This window comes from Pristiophorus japonicus, chromosome 26 (assembly GCF_044704955.1).
Source record: "Pristiophorus japonicus isolate sPriJap1 chromosome 26, sPriJap1.hap1, whole genome shotgun sequence".
NCBI classification, from domain to species: domain Eukaryota; kingdom Metazoa; phylum Chordata; class Chondrichthyes; family Pristiophoridae; genus Pristiophorus; species Pristiophorus japonicus.
In genome coordinates this window covers 26,468,855-26,491,988 of record NC_092002.1, presented here as the reverse complement: position 1 = coordinate 26,491,988, position 23,134 = coordinate 26,468,855, and the positions used below count along the sequence as shown (strand labels likewise).

The following is a 23,134-nucleotide window of genomic DNA, read 5'->3' as shown; positions in this document are numbered from 1 at the left end:
CAGTTCCCACTGACCCACACAGGCCCAGCTCCCACTGACCAGCACAGACCCAGCTCCCACTGACCAGCACAGGCCCAGCTCCCACTGACCAGCACAGGCCCAGCTCCCACTGACCAGCACAGGCCCAGCTCCCACTGACCAGCACAGGCCCAGCTCTCACTGACCAGCACAGGCCCAGCTCCCACTGACCAGCACAGGCCCAGCTCCCACTGACCAGCACAGGCCCAGCTCTCACTGACCAGCACAGGCCCAGCTCCCACTGACCAGCACAGGCCCAGCCCCCACTGACCAGCACAGGCCCAGCCCCCACTGACCAGCACAGGCCCAGCTCCCACTGACCCGCACAGGCCCAGTTTCCACTGACCCACACAGGCCCAGCTCCCACTGACCAGCACAGACCCAGCTCCCACTGACCAGCACAGGCCCAGCTCTCACTGACCAGCACAGGCCCAGCTCCCACTGACCAGCACAGGCCCAGCTCCCACTGACCAGCACAGGCCCAGCTCCCACTGACCAGCACAGGCCCAGCTCCCACTGACCAGCACAGGCCCAACCCCCACTGACCAGCACAGGCCCAACCCCCACTGACCAGCACAGGCCCAGCTCCCACTGACCAGCACAGGCCCAACCCCCACTGACCAGCACAGGCCCAGCTCCCACTGACCAGCACAGACCCAGCACCCACTGACCAGCACAGGCCCAACCCCCACTGACCAGCACAGGCCCAGCTCCCACTGACCAGCACAGGCCCAGCTCCCACTGACCAGCACAGGCCCAACCCCCACTGACCAGCACAGGCCCAACCCCCACTGACCAGCACAGGCCCAGCTCCCACTGACCAGCACAGGCCCAGCCCCCACTGACCAGCACAGGCCCAGCTCTTACTGACCCACACAGGCCCAGCTCCCACTGACCCACACAGGCCCAGCTCTCATTGGCCCACACAGGCCCAGCTCCCGCTGACCCACACAGGCCCAGCTCCCGCTGACCCACACAGGCCCAGCTCCCACTGACCCGCACAGGCCCAGCTCTCACTGACCAGCACAGGCCCAGCTCCCACTGACCAGCACAGGCCCAGCTCTCACTGACCAGCACAGGCCCAGCTCCCACTGACCAGCACAGGCCCAGCTCCCACTGACCAGCACAGACCCAGCTCCCACTGACCAGCACAGGCCCAGCCCCCACTGACCAGCACAGGCCCAGCTCCCACTGACCAGCACAGGCCCAGCTCCCACTGACCAGCACAGGCCCAGCCCCCACTGACCAGCACAGGCCCAGCTCCCACTGACCAGCACAGGCCCAGCTCCCACTGACCAGCACAGGCCCAGCTCCCACTGACCAGCACAGGCCCAGCTCCCACTGACCAGCACAGGCCCAGTTCCCACTGACCAGCACAGGCCCAGCTCCCACTGACCAGCACAGTCCCAGCTCCCACTGACCTGCACAGGCCCAGCTCCCACTGACCAGCACAGGCCCAGCTCCAACTGACCCGCACAGTCCCAGCTCCCACTGACCTGCACAGGCCCAGCTCCCACTGACCAGCACAGGCCCAGCTCTCACTGACCAGCACAGGCCCAGTCCCCACTGACCAGCACAGGCCCAGCTCTCACTGACCAGCACAGGCCCAGCTCCCACTGACCAGCACAGGCCCAGCTCCCACTGACCAGCACAGGCCCAGCTCCCACTGACCAGCACAGGCCCAGCTCCCACTGACCAGCACAGGCCCAGCTCTCACTGACCAGCACAGGCCCAGCTCCCACTGACCAGCACAGGCCCAGCTCTCACTGACCCACACAGGCCCAGCTCCCACTGACCCACACAGGCCCAGCTCTCACTGACCCACACAGGCCCAGCTCCCACTGACCCACACAGGCCCAGTTCCCACTGACCAGCACAGGCCCAGCTCCCACTGACCCACACAGGCCCAGCTCCCACTGACCAGCACAGGCCCAGCTCCCACTGACCAGCACAGGCCCAGCTCCCACTGACCAGCCCACCGAAGCGCTGCTCTGTATTCTCCAACTCCTTCAGGACTCGGCTGCCTGTATTTGAGTACAGATTGGCGCTCACCAATCACACAATCCACAACCTATCTACACTCCACCTCTGCAAGTTCCTCACCACTAAGTTGCAGCCCACACCTTGCTCTCTTGGACTCTGCTCCACTCCGTGCCCCGTCCACAAGCCCACTGTCAATCCAAGGCCGGTCAGTGTTGACGCACCCACGCTCCTGTCCGGCTTGCTACATCCCATCCATTCTCCAAAAGCCAGCACCAAATCCTGCCTCCTTCACCAATTCAGTCACCAGTCCTTATTCTGTGATGTCAGCAGTACATACAGTTATCTATCCAATTATGTTGGCCTATCTTACTCTTCTCACTCTCCCCCAATGCACCTTGGGAGGTGATGATGATAATAATGGCCCTGAATTCGCGGTCACGCTGTCGATAACGCTGCCGACATCCGAAGGGCTCAGTGAGTAGCACTTGCGTTTAAGTCCCATTCCAGGAACTTGAGCATATAAACCAAGTTGACTCTCCAGTGCAGTGCTGAGGGAGTGCTGCACTGTCGGAGGTGCCGTTAAACATTAAACCGAGGCCCCATCTCTCAGGTGGGTGTAAAAGATCCCACGGCACTATTTTGGAGAAGAGCAGGGGAGTTATCCCCTGTATCCTGGCCAATATTTATCTTTCAATCAACATAACAAAAAATCTGGTCATTATCAGATTGCTGTTAGTGGGAGCTTGCTGTGCACAAACTGGCTGCCATGTTACCCACATTACATAAGAACATAAGAAACAGGAGCAGGAGTCGGCCATACGGCCCCTTGAGCCTGCTCCGCCATTTAATACGATCATGGCTGATCTGATCATGGACTCAGCTCCACTTCCCTGCCCACTCCCATATCCCCTTATCGTTAAAGAAACTGTCTATTTCTGTCTTAAATATATTCAATGTCCCGGCTTCCACAGCTCTCTGAGGCAGCGAATTCCACAGATTTACAACCCTCTGAGAGAAGAAATTTCTCCTCATCTCAGTTTTAAATGGGCGGCCCCTTATACTAAGATCATGCCCTCTAGTTCTAGTCTCCCCCATCAGTGGACTACAGTGACTACTCTCCAAAAGCACTTCATTGCCTGTAAAGTGCTTTGAGACGTCCGGTGGTTGTGAAAGGCGCCATATAAATGCAAGTCTTTCTTTCTTTAAATACAAGTTAGGAAATAACTAAACCGAAATTACAAAAGGCTTTTGGGCAGCAAAGACGCTGACACAGGAAGGCCTTGTTTTCAAACTCGAGTTTCATTTAAAGTTTGTATCCGCTCAGACACGTAGAGAGTTCAGTCACTTCTGCTGAATGAGTATGGAGATGTGTGTCCTCTGACCCCTCCAGCCGGTGCCCTCTGACCCCCCCCCAACAGCCGGTGCCCTCTGACCCCCCCCGCCACAGCCGGTGCCCTCTGACCACACCACCCACAGCTGGTGCCCTCTGACCACACCACCCACAGCCGGTGCCCTCTGACCCCCCCATCCTGTGCCCTCTGACCCGCCCCCCCCACAGCCGGTGCCCTCTGACCCTAGCCGGTGCCCTCTGACCACACCACCCACAGACAGTGCCCTCTGACCCCTCCCCCCCAGCCGGTGCACTCTGACCCCAGCCGGTATAATCACTCACCCTGCTGTCTTCATCTGACACCACAACAGGAGAGCGTCTTTGGCCGAGCGAGTCTCCCGATTATCTTCCGTTTCAATTTTGATCACCTGAATCTAAAACATGCAAATCAACAAAGAGCGTGAAACACCAAGATGGTTGGTGCGTAACTCCAAACATCATTCTCCGCCTCTCACTCTGCCAGCACTCTGCGCTGTTGTTATCCCATAAAATACATCGCAAAAAGGGAAAACAGCTCCGACCTCTCCGGCCCTGGTTCCCACCCTCGCTGCTCGCCACATCCCCATCAGTTCCTCCCCTCCCCTTCCCCACTCCCCTACCGCTCCCCCCTCCCCCCCTCCCCCACTGCTCCCTCTCACCCCCTCCCCCACTGCTCCCCCCTCCCCCCTCCCCCACTGCTCCCTCTCACCCCCTCCCCCACTGCTCCCCCTCCTCCTCCCACACTGCTCCCCCCCTCCCCCACTGCTCCCTCTCACCCCCTCCCCCACTGCTCCCCCCTCCCCCCTCCCCCACTGCTCCCTCCTCCCCCCTCCGCTCCCTCTCACCCCCTCCCCCACTGCTCCCCCCTCCCCCACTGCTCCCTCTCACCCCCTCCCCCACTGCTCTCCCCTCCCCCACTGCTCCCCCTCCTCCTCCCACACTGCTCCCCCCCTCCCCCACTGCTCCCCCCTCCCCCACTGCTCCCCCTCCCCCTCCCACACTGTATCCCTGCTTCCCCTCCCCCGCTCCCCCACTGCTCACCCCACTCCCACTGCTCCCCCCTCCCCCACTGCTCCCCCTCCCCCACTGCTCCCCCTCCCCCCCTCCCCCACTGCTCCCCCTCCCCCCCACTGCTCCCCCTCCCCCCCTCCCCCACTGCTCCCCCTCCCCCGCTCCCCTACTGCTCACCTCTCTCCATCACCCGCTGCTTCATAGAAAATTACGATACGGAAGGAGGCCATTTCGGCCCATCGTGTCCATGCCAGCCAACAAAGAGCTATCCCACCTTAGTCTGTAGCCCTGTAGGTTACGGCACTTCAAGTGGTGAGTGTTTCTGCCTCTACTGCCCTTTCAGGCAGTGAGTTCGAGATCCCCACCTCTGGGTGAAAAAATGTTTCCTCATCTCCCCTCTAAACCAATTACTTTAAATCTATGCCCCCTGGTTGTTGACCCCTCTGCCAAGGGAAACAGGTCCTTCCTATCCACTCTATCTAGGTCCCTCATAATTTTATACACCTCAATAAGGTCTCCCCTCAGCCTCCTCTGTTCCAAAGAAAACAGACCCAGCATCTCCAATCTTTCCTCATCGCCAAAATTCTCCAGTCCAGGCAACATCCTTGTAAATCTCCTCTGCACCCTCTCCAGTGCAATCACATCTTTCCTGTAATGCGGTGACCAGAACTGCACGCAGTACTCCAGCTGTGGCCTAGTGTTGTATAACCATCCTGCTCTTATAATCTATGGCTCAGCTAATAAAGTATTCCATATGCCTTCTTAACCTGTCCTGCTACCTTTAAGGATCTGTGGATATATACTCCCAGGTCCCTCTGTTTGTCCACACTTCTCAGTGTCCTCCCATTTAATGTGTTTTCCCTTGCCTTGGTACTCCTCCCCAAATACATTACCTCACACTTCTCCGGATTGAATTCCATTTGCCACTTTCCTGCCCCACTGACCAGTTCATCGATATCTTCCTGCAGTCTAGAACTTCCTCCTCACTGTCAACCACACCGCCAACTTTTGTATCATCTGCAAATTTCTTTGTCATATCCCCAAATTTATGTCTAAATCATTAATATATACCACAAAAAGCAAGGGACCCAGTACTGAGCCCTGTGGACCCCCACTAGAAACAGCCTTCCAGTCGCAAAAACACCCATCAACCATCACCCTTGGCTTCCTCCCACTGAGCCAATTGGCTCCCATGGGCTTTTACGTTGTGGGAACTTGTCAAAAACCTTGCTAAAATCCATATACAGTACATCGCACGCACTGCCCTCATCGACCCTCCTTGTTACCTCTTCAATCAAGTTAGTCAGGCACGACCTTCCCTTAGTAAATCCATGCTGACTGTCCTTGATCAATCTGTGTCTAAATGAAGGTTTATACCGTTCCTCAGAATTGATTCTAGTGATTTGCCCACCGCCGAGGTTAAACTAACTGGCCAGTAATTGCTCGGTTTATCCCTTCTTCCCTTTTTAAACAACGTTAGCAGTTCTCCAGTCCTCTGGCACAACTCCTGTAGTCAGAGAGGATTGGAAAACGATGGTCAGAGCCTCTACTATTTCCTCCCTTGCTTCTTTTAGTAGCCTCGGGTATATTTCATCTGGTCCTGGCGATTTATCAACTTTCAAAGGTTTCACTCTCTTCCTCCTGAACTTCAATGTTAGCATCATCCCCCTCTTTTGTGAAGACGGCTGCAAAGTATTCATTAAGTACCTTACCCACATCCTCCACCTCCACATATAAATCACCATTTTGGTCCCTAATAGGCCCTACACTTTCCTTAGTTATTCTCTTGCTCTTTATGTAACTAAAAAACATCTTTGGGTTTTCTTTGATTTGACTTGTCAGTAATTTTTTATACCGTCTCTTTGCTTCTTAATTTCACCCCGACACTCTCTATACTCTTCCACGTTTTCTGCAGTATTGAGCTCACAATATCTGATATAGGTTTCCCTTTTTTGCCTTACCTTACCCTGTATGCACCTTGTCATCCAGGGGGCTCTAAATTTGGCAATTCTACCCTTTTTCTTTGTGGGACATGTTTACCCTGAACTCCATGTACCTCAAGTAGCTGTTTCCAGTCCACTTTTGCTAAATCACTTCTCAACCGAGTATAATTCACCTTCCCCCCAATTTAGAATCATTACTCATGTTTAATCTTTGTTCTTATCCATAATTATGCTAAAACTAAACTGAATTATGATCACCACCACAACAATGCTCTCCCACTCATACTCCTTCCACCAACCCAGCTTAATTCCCTAAAACTAAGTCCAGAACTGCCCCTGCTCTTGTTAGGCTTGCTACATACTGGCTAAAAAGTTCTCCAGATTGCAATTTACGAATTCTGTGGCCTCTATACCGTTTACACTGATAGTATCCCAGGGGCAGAGTGTCGGGGGGTGGGGGGAGAGGGTGGTGCTAGGGCAGGGGAGGGGCAGAGGGGAATGAGTGGAGAAGGGCTAGCAATGGGCGAGGGTATGAGGGCAGAGCGGGGGGTGGGCGGAGGGAAGCTGAGGGTGTGGGAGAGCGGTGATCAGTGGGGCAGAGTCTGAGGGGGGTGGGGCGAACTGTACTGCCCCTCCCCCACCCTCGCGCCCCTCACTCTCTGCCCATAACCTGAGGCACGGATGATTGACAGGTGAGTTTATACATTACTCCCCTCCCGAGGACAGCGGGCATTGAGCAGGGCACTGAACTGGTCATTGGCAAGGCTGGCACTGCCCCTGTCCCTGCCAGGCACGGATACCTGGAATCGGAGGATGATGGTCCAGATCAGGCCCAAAGTGAGCCGGTGGTTTCCGTCCACAATGTCGTGTGAGCCCACGTTCTCCAGGTGAACCCGCTGCTCCTTCAGGAACTGCAGCGCCTTGTCCACGTTCTCCAGGGAGTGGATCCGCATTCGGCCCCGAGTCGGCTTGGGCTACGGTGAGAGAGAGAAGGGTCAGCACACTGCCCGGCACCAACACCATCCCGGTCACCAACACCATCCCGGTCACCGACACCATCCCGGTCACCGACACCATCCCCTTCACCGACAACATCTCGGTCACCGACACCATCCCCGGTCACCGACACCATCCCCTTCACCGATACCATCCCCTTCACCGATACCATCCCCTTCACCAACACCATCCCGGTCACCGACACCATCCCGGTCACCGACACCATCCCGGTCACCGACACCATCCCGGTCACCGACACCATCCCCTTCACTGACACCATCCCGGTCACCAACACCATCCCGGTCACCGACACCATCCCGGTCACCGACACCATCCCCTTCACCGATACCATCCCCTTCACCAACACCATCCCGGTCACCGACACCATCCCGGTCACCGACACCATCCCGGTCACCGACACCATCCCGGTCACCGACACCATCCCCTTCACCGACAACATCTCGGTCACCGACACCATCCCGGTCACCGACACCATCCCCTTCACCGATACCATCCCCTTCACCGACGCCATCCCCTTCACCAACACCGTCCCGGTCACCGACACCAACCCTGTCACCGACACCATCACCATCACTGACACCATCCCGGTCACCGACACCATCCCGGTCACCGACACCATCCCCTTCACCGATACCATCCCCTTCACCGACACCATCCCCTTCACCGACACCATCCCCTTCACCGATACCATCCCCTTCACCGACACCATCCCGGTCACCGACACCATCCCCTTCACCGACACCATCCCGGTCACCGACACCATCCCGGTCACCGACACCATCCCCTTCACCGATACCATCCCGGTCACCGACACCATCCCGGTCACCGACACCATCCCCTTCACCGACACCATCCCGGTCACCGACACCATCCCCTTCACCGACACCATCCCGGTCACCGGCACCATCCCGGTCACCGACACCATTCCGGTCACCGACACCATCCCCTTCACCGATACCATCCCCTTCACCGACGCCATCCCCTTCACCGACACCGTCCCGGTCACCGACACCAACCCTGTCACGGACACCATCACCATCACTGACACCATCCCGGTCACCGACACCGTCCCGGTCACCGACACCGTCCCTGTCACCAACACCATCCCCGTCACCGACACCATCCCGGTCACCGACACCATCACCATCACTGACACCATCCCGGTCACCGACACCATCCCGGTCACCGACACCATCCCCTTCACCGATACCATCCCCTTCACCGACACCATCCCCTTCACCGATACCATCCCCTTCACCGACACCATCCCGGTCACCGACACCATCCCCTTCACCGACACCATCCCGGTCACCGACACCATCCCGGTCACCGACACCATCCCCTTCACCGATACCATCCCGGTCACCGACACCATCCCGGTCACCGACACCATCCCCTTCACCGACACCATCCCGGTCACCGACACCATCCCCTTCACCGACACCATCCCGGTCACCGGCACCATCCCGGTCACCGCCACCATCACGGTCACCGACACCATCCCGGCACCGACACCATCCCGGTCACCTACACCATCCTGGTCACCGACACCATCCCTGTCACCGACACCATCCCGGTCACCGACACCATCCCCTTCACCGACACCATCCCGGTCACCGACACCATCCCAGTCACCGACACCATCCCCTTCACCGACACCATCCCGGTCACCGACACCATCCCGGTCACCGACACCATCCCCTTCACCGACGCCATCCCGGTCACCGACACCATCCCGGTCACCGACACCATCCCGGTCACCGACACCATCCCGGTCACCGACACCATCCCCTTCACCGACACCATCCCGGTCACCGGCACCATCCCGGTCACCGACACCATCCCCTTCACCGACACCATCCCGGTCACCGACACCATCCCCTTCACCGACAATCCCCTTCACCGACACCATCCCGGTCACCGACACCATCCCGGTCACCGACACCATCCCGGTCACCGACACCTTCCCGGTCACCGACACCATCCCGGTCACCGACACCGTCCCTGTCACCGACACCTTCCCGGTCACCGACACCGTCCCCTTCACCGACACCATCCCGGTCACTGACACCATCCCCGTCACCGACACCATCCCGGTCACCGGCACCATCTCGGTCACCGACACCATCCCGGTCACCGACACCATCTCGGTCACCGACACCATCCCGGTCACCGACACCATCCCCGTCACCGACACCATCTCGGTCACCGACACCATCCCGGTCACCGACACCATCCTGGTCACCGACACCGTCCCTGTCACCGACACCATCCCGGTCACCTACACCATCCCTGTCACTGACACCGTCCCGGTCACCGACACCGTCCCGGTCACCGACACAACCCTGTCACCAACACCATCCCCGTCACCGACACCATCCCGGTCACCGACAACATCCAGGTCACCGACACCGTCCCTTTCACCGACACCGTCCCGGTCACCGACACCATCCCCTTCACCGACACCATCCCGGTCACCGACACCATCCCCTTCACCGATACCTTCCCGGTCACCAAAACCATCCCCATCACCGACACCGTCCCTGTCACCGACACCGTCCCTGTCACCGACACCGTCCTAGTCAACGATACCGTCCCGGTCACTGACAGCGTCCCGGTCACTGACACCGTCCCGGTCAACCAAAACCGTCCCTGTCACCGACACCGTCCCGGTCACCGACACCAACCCGGTCACCGACACCATCCCGGTCACCGACACCATCCCCTTCACCGATACCATCCCGGTCACCGACACCATCCCGGTCACCGACACCATCCCCTTCACCGACACCATCCCGGTCACCGACACCATCCCCTTCACCGACACCATCCCGGTCACCGGCACCATCCCGGTCACCGGCACCATCCCGGTCACCGACACCATCCCGGCACCAACACCATCCCGGTCACCTACACCATCCCGGTCACCGACACCATCCCAGTCACCGACATCATCCCCTTCACCGACACCATCCCCTTCAACGACACCATCCCGGTCACCGACACCATCCCAGTCACCGACATCATCCCCTTCACCGACACCATCCCGGTCACCGACACCATCCCGGTCACCGACACCATCCCCTTCACCGACGCCATCCCGGTCACCGACACCATCCCGGTCACCGACACCATCCCGGTCACCGGCACCATCCCGGTCACCGACACCATCCCCTTCACCGACACCATCCCGGTCACCGACACCATCCCCTTCACCGACACCATCCCCTTCACCGACACCATCTCCTTCACCGACACCATCCCGGTCACCGACACCATCCCGGTCACCGACACCATCCCGGTCACCGACACCATCCCGGTCACCGACACCTTCCCGGTCACCGACACCGTCCCCTTCACCGACACCATCCCGGTCACTGACACCATCCCCGTCACCGACACCATCCCGGTCACCGACACCATCCCTGTCACCGACACCATCTCGGTCACCGACACCATCCCGGTCACCGACACCATCTCGGTCACCGACACCATCCCGGTCACCGACACCATCCCCGTCACCGACACCATCTCGGTCACCGACACCATCCCGGTCACCGACACCATCCCCGTCACCGACAGCATCTCGGTCACCGACACCGTCCCTGTCACTGACACCGTCCCTGTCACCGACACCATCCCGGTCACCTACACCATCCCTGTCACTGACACCGTCCCGGTCACCGACACCGTCCCGGTCACCGACACCAACCCTGTCACCAACACCATCCCCGTCACCGACACCATCCCGGTCACCGACACCATCCCGGTCACCGACAACATCCAGGTCACCGACACAGTCCCTGTCACCGACACCGTCCTAGTCAACGATACCGTCCCGGTCACTGACACCGTCCCGGTCACTGACACCGTCCCGGTCAACCAAAACCGTCCCTGTCACCGACACCGTCCCGGTCACCGACACCAACCCGGTCACCGACACCATCCCGGTCACCGACACCATCCCCTTCACCGATACCATCCCGGTCACCGACACCATCCCGGTCACCGACACCATCCCGGTCACCGACACCATCCCGGTCACCGACAACATCCAGGTCACCGACACAGTCCCTGTCACCGACACCGTCCCGGTCACCGACACCATCCCCTTCACCGACACCATCCCGGTCACCGACACCATCCCCTTCACCGATACCATCCCGGTCACCAACACCATCCCCGTCACCGACACCGTCCCCGTCACCGACACCGTCCCTGTCACCGACACCGTCCCGGTCAACGACACCGTCCCGGTCACTGACATCGTCCCGGTCACTGATACCGTCTATGTCAACCAAAACCGTCCCTGTCACCGACACCGTCCCGGTCACCGACACCAACCCTGTCACCAACACCATCCCCGTCACCGACACCATCCCGGTCACCAACACCATACCGGTCACCGACACCGTCCCGGTCAACCAAAACCGTCCCTGTCACCGACACCGTCCCTGTCACCGACACCGTCCCGGTCACCGACACCAACCCTGTCACCAACACCGTCCCTGTCACCGACATCGTCCCGGTCACCGACACCAACCCTGTCACCAACACCATCCCCGTCACCGACACCATCCCGGTGACCAACACCGTTCCAGTCACCGACACTGTCCCTGTCACCGACACCGTCCCGGTCACCGACACCATCCCGGTCACCGACACCATCCCCGTCACCGACACCATCCCGGTCACCGACACCATCCCGGTCACCGACACCATCCCCGTCACCGACACCGTCCTTGTCACCGACACCGTCCTTGTCACCGACACCAACCCTGTCACCTACACCATCCCGGTCACCGACACCATCCCCGTCACCGACACCATCCCGGTCACCGACACCATCCCCTTCACCGACACCATCCCAGTCACCGACACCATCCCGGTCACCGACACCATCCCCGTCACCGACACCATCCCGGTCACCGACACCATCCCCTTCACCGACACCATCCCCGTCACCGACACCATCCCGGTCATCGACACCATCCCGGTCACCGACACCAACCCTGTCACCAACACCATCCCCGTCACCATCACGGTCATCGACACCGTCCCTGTCACTGACACCGTCCCCGTCACCGACACCAACCCTGTCACCAACACCATCCCGGTCACCGACACCATTCCCGTCACCGACACCATCCCGGTCACCGACACCGCCCCGTCACTGACCCCATCACCATCACCGACACCGACACCATCACCATCACCGACACCATCCCGGCACCGCCACCATCACGGCACCGACACCGTCCCTGTCACCGACACCATCACCGTCACCAACACCATCCCAGTCACCGACACCATCCCGGCACCGACACCGTCCCAGTCACCGACACCATCCCGGCACCGACACCGTCCTCGACACCATCACCGTCACCGACACCATCCCGGCACCGCCACCATCCCCGCAACGACACCCTCACCGTCACCGACACCGTTCCGGTCACCGACACCATCCCGGCACCGTCACCGACACCATCCCGGCACCGAGACACACAGCACCGGGACACACTGCACCGGGACACACAGCACCGGGACACACTGCACCGGGACACACTGCACCGGGTCACACGACACCGGTACACACGGCATCAGGGCACACTGCACCGGGACACACGGCACCGGGACACACAGCACCGGGACACACTGCACCGGGACACACAGCACCGGGACACACTGCACCGGGTCACACGACACCGGTACACACGGCATCAGGGCACACTGCACCGGGACACACGGCACCGGGACACACAACACCGGGACACACTGCACCGGGACACACTGCACCGGGACACACAGCACCGGGACACACTGCACCGGGGCACACTGCACCGGGACACACAGCACCGGGACACACAGCACCGGGACACACTGCACCGGGACACACGGCATCAGGGCACACTGCACCGGGACACACTGCACCGGGACACACAGCACCGGGACACACGGCAGCGGGACACACGGCACCGGGACACACGGCAGCGGGACACACTGCACCGGGACACACAGCACCGGGACACACGGCACCGGGACACACGGCAGCGGGACACACGGCACCGGGACACACAGCACCGGGACACACAGCACCGGGACACACTGCACCGGGACACACAGCACCGGGACACACGGCACCGGGACACACGTCATCAGGGCACACTGCACCGGGACACACTGCACCGGGACACACGGCACCGGGACACACTGCACCGGGACACACGGCACCGGGACACACAGCACCGGGACACACGGCATCAGGACACCCGGCACCGGGACATGGCACAAGGCAGCAATATCTAGGTAGAGAACGGCTCTCACCAGCTGCTCTCCTGAAAGCACTTCCAGCAGCCGGGTCAGCACGCAGCCGTCACGGAGATCCAGGTAAAGGTCCGTCACTCGGCACAGCACCCGGGCCAGGTGGGAGTTCATCCACTTTGTGAAGGTCTTCTTCTGCACGGCGTCCCGCTCATCTGTGAGGGAGGCAAGGGAAGTGTGTGCGGTTACAGAGAGCTCAGCAGCTGTGTGAGGGGTGTCAGCCCTCAGTGATACAGTCACGGTCAGGGTGTCGGGGGCAGAGGTGCTCTGTTGCTGGGAGTCTTACTCCCTGGAAAGGGATCCCTGAAGACAAAGTCCACTTCCCTGTAGTGGAGACCCTCCCTCCTGCCAACGCAGGTTAATGTGGGAGTGGGTTCCCAGTAACCTTAGCCCTGAGAGCTTAACAAGGGGACAGCACCTCACACAAACTGGACTTTAACAAGGCTTTTGATAAGGTGGCAGACTGACCATGAAAGTAAAAGCCCATGGGACTCAGGGCAAAGTGACAAGTTGGATCCACAATTGGCTCAGAGGCAGGACGCAAAGGGTAATGGTCGATGGGTGTTTTTGTGACTGGAAGGATGTTTCCAGTGGGGTTCCGCAGAGCTCAGTACTGGGTCCCTTGCTTTTTGTGATATATATCAATGATCTAGATTTGAATGTTGTGGGGTATGATGAAGAAGTTTGCAGATGATACTAAAATAGGCTGAGCGGTTGATAATGAAGAAGAAAGTTGTGGACTGCAGGAAGATATCAATAAACTGGTCGGGCCAGTGGCAAATGGAATTTAATCTGGAGAAGTGTGAGGTAATGCATTTGGTGAGGGATAACAAGGCGAGGGAATGTACATTAAATGGTAGGACACTGAGCAGTGTAGAGGAACAGAGGGACCTGGGAGTGCAGGTCCACAGATCCCTGAAGGTAGCAGGCCAGGTGGATAATGTGATTAAGAAGTCATACGGAATACTTGCTTTTATTAGCCGAGGCATCGAATACAAGAGCAGGGAGGGTTATGCTTGAACTGTATAAACACTAGTTAGGCCACAGCTGGAGTACTGCGAGGACAGATTGGATAGGCTGGGTTTGTTTTCTTTGGAATAGAGGAGGCTGAGGGGAGAACTCATTAAGTGTATAAAATTATGAGGGGGCCTGGATATAGTGGATAGAAGGGGCCTATTTCCCTGAGCAGAGGGGGCAACAAAAAGGGGGCATAAATTTAAAGTAATTGGTCGGAGGTTTAGAGGGGATTTGAGAGGATTTTTTTTCATCTAGAGGGCGGTGGGGGTCTGGAACTCACTGCCTGAAAGGGTGGTAGAGGCAGAAACCTTCAACACATTTAAAAAGTACTTGGATGTGCACCTGAAGTGCCGTAACCTGCAGGGCTACGGGCCGAGAGCTGGAAAGTGGGATGAGGCTTGATCGCCGGCATGAACACGATGGGCCGAAATGGTCTCTTTCTGCGCTGTAAATTTCTATGATTCTATGAAACAGACAGAAATCAGGCCAGGTCATAGTGAGGATCAGGTCCCACCCCCTCACACACTGCCCCCAAACAGCGAGCTGCCCAAATCACTCACCACCCTCACCCATGCACCCATCGCCCCCCCCCCCATCTCCACCCCCACTGGAGTGGCAGCTGCAGAATTCTCACTTGCACTAAGGGAGAAAACCACTCCCCGCAAACAGATTGCTGGATGTGGGAAGATTTTAAACCACATGTGAACAACTAAAAAAATGATTCAGAGAAGGAAGATAGATCATGAAAGTAAATTAACACGATGCTAAATGGCTTACCCCTTATCCTTAGACTATGTCCCCTGGTTCTGGACTTCCCCAACATCGTGAACATTCTTCCCGCATCTAACCTGTCCAGTCCCGTCAGAATCTTATACGTTTCTATGAGATCCCCTCTCATCCTTCTAAACTCCAATATATAAAGGCCCAGTCAATCCAGTCTCTCCTCATATGTCAGTCCTGCCATCCCGGGAATCAGTCTAGTGAACCTTCGCTGCACTCCCTCAATAGCAAGAACGTCCTTCCTCAGATTAGGAGACCAAAACTGTACACAATATTCCAGGTGAGGCCTTACCAAGGCCCTGTACAACTGCAGTAAGACCTCCTTGCTCCTATACACAAATCCCCTAGCTGTGAAGACCAACATTCCATTTGCCTTCTTCACCGCCTGCTGTACCTGCATGCCAACTTTCAATGACTGATGTACCATGACACCCAGGTCTCGTTGCACCTCCCCTTTTCCTAATCTATCACCATTCAGATAATATTCTGCCTTCCTGTTTTTGCCACCAAAGTGGATAACATCATTTATCTACATTATACTGCATCTGCCATACATTTGCCCACTCACCTAACCTGTCCAAGTCACCCTGCAGCCTCTTAGCATCCTCCTCACAGCTCACACTGCCACCCAGCTTAGTGTCATCTCCAAACTTGGAGATATTACACTCAATTCTTTCGTCCAAATCATTAATGTATATTGTAAACAGCTGGGGTCCCAGCACTGAACCTTGCAGTTCCCCACTAGTCACTGCCTGCCATTCTGAGAAGGACCCGTTTATTCCTACTCTTTGCTTCCTGTCTGCCAACCAGTTCTCTATCCACGTCAGTACATTACCCCAATACCATGTGCCTTAATTTTGCACACCAATCTCTTCTGTGGGACCTTGTCAAAAGCCTTTTGAAAGTCCAAATACACCACATCCACTGGTTCTCCCTTGTCCACTCGACTAGTTACATCCTCAAAAAATTCTAGAAGATTTGTCAAGCATGATTTCCCTTTCATAAATCCATGCTGACTTGGACCGATCCTGTCACTGCTTTCCAAATGCGCTGCTATTTCATCTTTAATAATTGATTCCAACATTTTCCCCACTACCGACGTCAGGCTAACCGGTCAATAATTCCTTATTTTCTCTCTATCTCCTTTTTTAAAAAGTGGGGTTACATTAACTACCCTCCAGTCCATGGGAACTGATCCAGAGTCTATAGAATGTTGGAAAATGACCACCAATTCATCCACTATTTCTAGGGCCACTTCCTTAAGTACTCTGGGATGCAGACTATCAGGTCCTGGGGATTTATCGGCCTTCAATCCCATCAATTTTCCTAACACAATTTCCTGACTAATAAGGATTTCCTTCAGTTCCTCCTTCTCGCTCGACCCTCGGTCCCCTAGTATTTCCGGAAGGTTATTTGTGTCTTCCTTCGTGAAGACAGAACCAAAGTATTTGTTCAATTGGTCTGCCATTTATTTGTTCTCCATTATAAATTCACCTGATTCTGACTGCAAGGGACCTACATTTGTCTTCACTAATCGTTTTCTCTTCACATATCTATGGAAGCTTTTGCAGTCAGTTTTTATGTTACCTGTAAGCTTACTCCCATACTCTATTCTCCCCCTCCTAATTAAACAATTTGTCTTTCTCTGGTATTTACTGTGGTGGGGTATTTACTGTGGGGGGGGGTATTTACTGTGGGGGGGTATTTACTGTGGGGGGTATTTACTGTGGGGGGGTATTTACTGTGGGGGGGTATTTCCTGTGAGGGGGTATTTGCTGTGCGGGGGGGGGGGTATTTCCTGTGGGGGGGTATTTACTGAGGGGGGTTATTTACTGTGGGGGGGGTATTTACTGTGGGGGGTATTTACTGTGGGGGGGGTATTTACTGTGTGGGGGTGTATTTACTGTGGGGGGGTATTTACTGTGGGGGGGGTATTTACTGTGGGGGGTTATTTACTGTGGTGGGGTATTTACTGTGGGGGGGGGTATTTACTGTGGGGGGGTATTTACTGTGGGGGGGTATTTCCTGTGAGGGGGTATTTGCTGTGCGGGGGGGGTATTTCCTGTGGGGGGGTATTTACTGAGGGGGGTTATTTACTGTGGGGGGGGTATTTACTGTGGGGGTGTATTTACTGTGGGTGGGTATTTACTGTGGGGGTGTATTTACTGTGGGGGGGTATTTACTGTGGGGGGGGTATTTACTGTGGGGGGTTATTTACTGTGGGGGGTATTTACTGTGGGGTGGGTATTTACTGTGGGGGTGTATTTACTGTGGGGGGGTATTTACTGTGGGGGGGGTATTTACTGTGGGGGTGTACTTACTGTGGGGGGGTATTTACTGTGGGGGTGTATTTACTGTGGGGGGTATTTACTGTGGGGGGGGTATTTACTGTGGGGGGGGTATTTACTGTGTGGGGTATTTACTGTGGGGGTGTATTTACTGTGTGGGGGTGTATTTCCTGTGGGGGGGTATTTACTGTGGGGGGTATTTACTGTGGGGGGGGTATTTACTGTGGGGGGGTATTTACTGTGGGGGGGGGGTATTTCCTGTGGGGGGGTATTTACTGTGGGGGGTATTTACTGTGGGGGGGTATTTACTGTGTGGGGGTGTATTTACTGTGGGGGGGTATTTACTGTGGGGGGGGTATTTACTGTGGGGGGTTATTTACTGTGGGGGGTTATTTACTGTGGGGGGTATTTACTGTGGGGTGGGTATTTACTGTGGGGGTGTATTTACTGTGGGGGGGTATTTACTGTGGGGGGGGTATTTACTGTGGGGGTGTACTTACTGTGGGGGGGGTATTTACTGTGGGGGTGTATTTACTGTGGGGGGGTATTTACTGTGGGGGTGTATTTACTGTGGGGGTGTATTTACTGTGGGGGGGTATTTACTGTGGAGGTGTACTTACTGTGGGGGGGGTATTTACTGTGGGGGTGTATTTACTGTGGGGGGGTATTTACTGTGGGGGGGTATTTACTGTGGGGGTGTATTTACTGTGGGGGGGTATTTACTGTGGGGGGGTATTTACTGTGGGGGGGTATTTACTGTGGGGGTGTATTTACTGTGGGGGGGTATTTACTGTGGGGGGGTATTTACTGTGGGGGTGTATTTACTGTGGGGGGGTATTTACTGTGGGGGTGTATTTACTGTGGGGGGGTATTTACTGTGGGGGGGTATTTTCTGTGGGGGGGGTATTTACTGTGGGGGGTATTTACTGTGGGGGGGTATTTTCTGTGGGGGGGGGGTATTTACTGTTGGGGGTATTTACTGTGGGGTGGTATTTACTGGGGGGGTATTTACTGTGGGGGGGTATTTACTGCGGTGGGTATTTACTGTGGGGAGGGGGTATTTACTGTGGGGGGGTATTTTCTGTGGGGGGGGGTATTTACTGTGGGGGGTATTTACTGTGGGATGGTATTTACTGGGGGGGTATTTACTGTGGGGGGGTATTTACTGCGGTGGGTATTTACTGTGGGGAGGGGGTATTTACTGTGGGGTGGTATTTACTGTAGGGGCGTATTTACTGTGATGGGGGTATTTACTGTGGGGGGGGGTATTTACTGTGGGGTGGTATTTACTGTGGGGGGGTATTTACTGTGTGGGGTATTTACTGTGGGGGGGTATTTACTGTGTGGGGTATTTACTGTGGGGGGGGTGGTATTTACTGTGGGGGGGTATTTACTGTGTGTGGGGAGGTATTCACTGTGGGGGGGGTATTTACTGTGGGGGGGGGTATTTACTGTGGGGGGGGGTATTTACTGTGTGGGGGGTGTTTACTGTGGGGGGGGTGGTATTTACTGTGGGGGGGGTATTTACTGTGGGGGGGGGTATTTACTGTGTGGGGGGTGTTTACTGTGGGGGGGTGGTATTTACTGTGGGGGGGTATTTACTGTGTGTGGGGAGGTATTCACTGTGGGGGGGTATTTACTGTGGGGGGGGGTATTTACTGTGGGGGGGTATTTACTGTGTGTGGGGAGGTATTCACTGTGGGGGGGTATTTACTGTGGGGGGGGTATTTACTGTGGGGGGGGTGTATTTACTGTGGGGGGGGTATTTACTGTGGGGGGGTATTTACTGTGGGGGGGGTATTTACTGTGGGGGGGGTGTTTACTGTGGGGGGGTGGTATTTACTGTGGGGGGGGTATTTACTGTGGGGGGGGTATTTACTGTGTGGGGGGTGTTTACTGTGGGGGGGGGGGTATTTACTGTGGGGGGGGTATTTACTGTGGGGGGGGGGTATTTACTGTGGGGGGGTATTCACTGTGGGGGGGTATTCACTGTGGGGGGGGTATTTACTGTGGGGGGGGTATTCACTGTGGATGGGGAATTTACTGTGGGGGGGGTATTTACTGTGGGGGGGGTATTTACTGTGGGGGGGGGGGTATTTACTGTGGGGGGTATTTACTGTGTGTGGGGGGTTTTACTTACTGTGGGGGGTATTTACTGTGGGGGGGGTGGTATTTACTGTGTGTGGGGGGGTTTTACTGTGTGTGGGGGGGTATTTACTGTGGGGGGGGTATTTACTCTGTGTGGGGGGGTATTCACTGTGGGGGTGGTATTCACTGTGTGGGGGGGCTATTTACTGTGGGGGAGGGTATTTACTGTGGGGGGGTATTTACTGTGGGGGGGGTATTTACTCTGTGTGGGGGGGTATTCACTGTGGGGGGTATTCACTGTGTGGGGGGGCTATTTACTGTGGGGGAGGGTATTTACTGTGGGGGGGGTATTTACTGTGGGGGGGTATTTACTGTGGGGGGGTGGTATTTACTGTGGGGGTATTTACTGTGGGGGGGGTATTTACTGTGGGGGGGGTATTTACTGTGTGGGGGGGCTATTTACTGTGGGGGAGGGTATTTACTGTGGGGGAGGGTATTTACTGTGGGGGGGTATTTACTGTGGGGGGGGTATTTACTGTGGGGGGGTGGTATTTACTGTGGGGGGGTATTTACTGTGGGGGGGGTATTTACTGTGGGGGGGGTATTTACTGTGGGGAGGTATTCACTGTGGGGGGGGGGTATTTACTGTTGGGTGGGTATTTACTGTGGGGGGGGTGGTATTTACTGTGGAGGGTATTTACTGTGGGGGGGTATTTACTGTGGGGGGGGTATTTACTCTGTGTGGAGGGGTATTCACTGTGGGGGTGGTATTTACTGTGGGGGTGTATTTACTGTGGGGGGGATATTTACTGTGGGGGGGTATTCACTGTGTGGGGGGGCTATTTACTGTGTGGGGGGGATATTTACTGTGTGGGAGGGTATTTACTGTGGGGGGGGGTATTTACTGTGGGGGGGGTATTTACTGTGGGGGTGTATTTACTGTGGGGGGGGGTATTTACTGTGTGTGGGGGGTATTTACTGTGGGGGGGGTATTTACTGTGGGGGGGTATTTACTGTGTGGGGGGGGGTATTTACTGTGTGTGGGGGGTATTTACTGTGGGGGGGCTATTTACTGTGGGGGGGGTATTTACTGTGTGTGGGGGGGTATTTACTGTGGGGGGGTATTCACTGTGTGGGGGGGGTATTTACTGTGGGGGGGTATTTACTGTGGGGGGGGGGTATTTATTGTGTGTGGGGGGGTATTTACTGTGGGAGGGGTATTCATTGTGTGGGGGGGGTATTTACTGTGGGGGGGGTATTTACTGTGGGGGGGTGGTATTTACTGTGGGGGAGGGTATTTACTGTGGGGGGGTGGTATTTACTGTGGGGGAGGGTATTTACTGTGGGGGGGGTGGTATTTACTGTGGGGGAGGGTATTTACTGTGTGGGGGGTATTCACTGTGGGGGGGGTATTTACTTTGGGGGGGGTATTTACTGTGGGGTGTATTTACTGTGGGGTGGGTATTTACTGTGGGGGTGTATTTACTGTGGGGGGGTATTTACTGTGGGGGGGGTATTTACTGTGGGGGGTTATTTACTGTGGGGGGTATTTACTGTGGGGTGGGTATTTACTGTGGGGGTGTATTTACTGTGGGGGGGTATTTACTGTGGGGGGGGTATTTACTGTGGGGGTGTACTTACTGTGGGGGGGGGTATTTACTGTGGGGGTGTATTTACTGTGGGGGGTATTTACTGTGGGGGGGGGTATTTACTGTGGGGGGGGTATTTACTGTGTGGGGTATTTACTGTGGGGGTGTATTTACTGTGTGGGGGTGTATTTCCTGTGGGGGGGTATTTACTGTGGGGGGTATTTACTGTGGGGGGGGTATTTACTGTGGGGGGGTATTTACTGTGGGGGGGGTATTTCCTGTGGGGGGGTATTTACTGTGGGGGGTATTTACTGTGGGGGGGGGTATTTACTGTGTGGGGGTGTATTTACTGTGGGGGGGTATTTACTGTGGGGGGGGTATTTACTGTGGGGGGTTATTTACTGTGGGGGGTATTTACTGTGGGGTGGGTATTTACTGTGGGGGTGTATTTACTGTGGGGGGGTATTTACTGTGGGGGGGGTATTTACTGTGGGGGTGTACTTACTGTGGGGGGGGGTTTTACTGTGGGGGGGTATTTACTGTGGGGGTGTATTTACTGTGGGGGTGTATTTACTGTGGGGGGGTATTTACTGTGGAGGTGTACTTACTGTGGGGGGGGTATTTACTGTGGGGGTGTATTTACTGTGGGGGGGTATTTACTGTGGGGGGGTATTTACTGTGGGGGGGTATTTACTGTGGGGGTGTATTTACTGTGGGGGGGTATTTACTGTGGGGGTGTATTTACTGTGGGGGGGTATTTACTGTGGGGGGGTATTTACTGTGGGGGTGTATTTACTGTGGGGGGGTATTTACTGTGGGGGTGTATTTACTGTGGGGGGGTATTTACTGTGGGGGGGTATTTTCTGTGGGGGGGGGTATTTACTGTGGGGGGTATTTACTGTGGGGGGGTATTTTCTGTGGGGGGGGGTATTTACTGTGGGGGGTATTTACTGTGGGGTGGTATTTACTGGGGGGGTATTTACTGTGGGGGGGTATTTACTGCGGTGGGTATTTACTGTGGGGAGGGGGTATTTACTGTGGGGGGGTATTTTCTGTGGGGGGGGTATTTACTGTGGGGGGTATTTACTGTGGGATGGTATTTACTGGGGGGGTATTTACTGTGGGGGGGTATTTACTGCGGTGGGTATTTACTGTGGGGAGGGGGTATTTACTGTGTGGGGTATTTACTGTGGGGGGGTATTTACTGTGGGGGGGTATTTACTGAGGGGTGTATTTACTGTGGGGGGGTATTTACTGTGGGGGGATTTACTGTGGGGGGGTATTTACTGTGGGGGGGATTTACTGTGGGGGTTTATTTACTGTGGGGGGGGTATTTACTGTGGTGGGGGTATATTTACAGTGGGGGTGTATTTACTGTGAGGGGGGTATTTACTATGGGGGGTATTTACTGTGGGGAGGTGTTTACTGTGGGGGGTAATTACTGTGAGGGTTATTTACTGTGGGGAGGTATTTACTGTGGGGGGGGGTATTTACTGTGGGGGGTAATTACTGTGGGGGGTAATTACTGTGGGGGTATTTACTGTGGGGTGGTATTTACTGGGGGAGTATTTACTGTGGGGGGGGGTATTTACTGTGGGGGGGTATTTACTGCGGGGGGGGTGGTATTTACTGTGTGTGGGGGGTATTCAATGTGGGGGGGGTGTTTACTGTGGGGGGGTATTTACTGTGGGGGGGGTGGTATTTACTGTG

General features: G+C 56.2%; 1 protein-coding gene across 1 annotated transcript in view; it reads right to left on the bottom strand.

The window, feature by feature from the left end:
* Nucleotides 1–23,134, bottom strand: part of LOC139239112 (spectrin beta chain, non-erythrocytic 1-like) — a 563,409-nt gene that overhangs the window by 517,172 nt on the left and 23,103 nt on the right. Inside the window, exons 3-5 of the mRNA XM_070867634.1 lie at nucleotides 13,666–13,817; nucleotides 7,125–7,298; nucleotides 3,674–3,765 (exon numbers count right to left, since the gene is read on the bottom strand). Coding sequence (XP_070723735.1) covers nucleotides 3,674–3,765; nucleotides 7,125–7,298; nucleotides 13,666–13,817 — 418 coding nt within the window. The remainder of the gene's footprint in view (nucleotides 1–3,673; nucleotides 3,766–7,124; nucleotides 7,299–13,665; nucleotides 13,818–23,134) is intronic.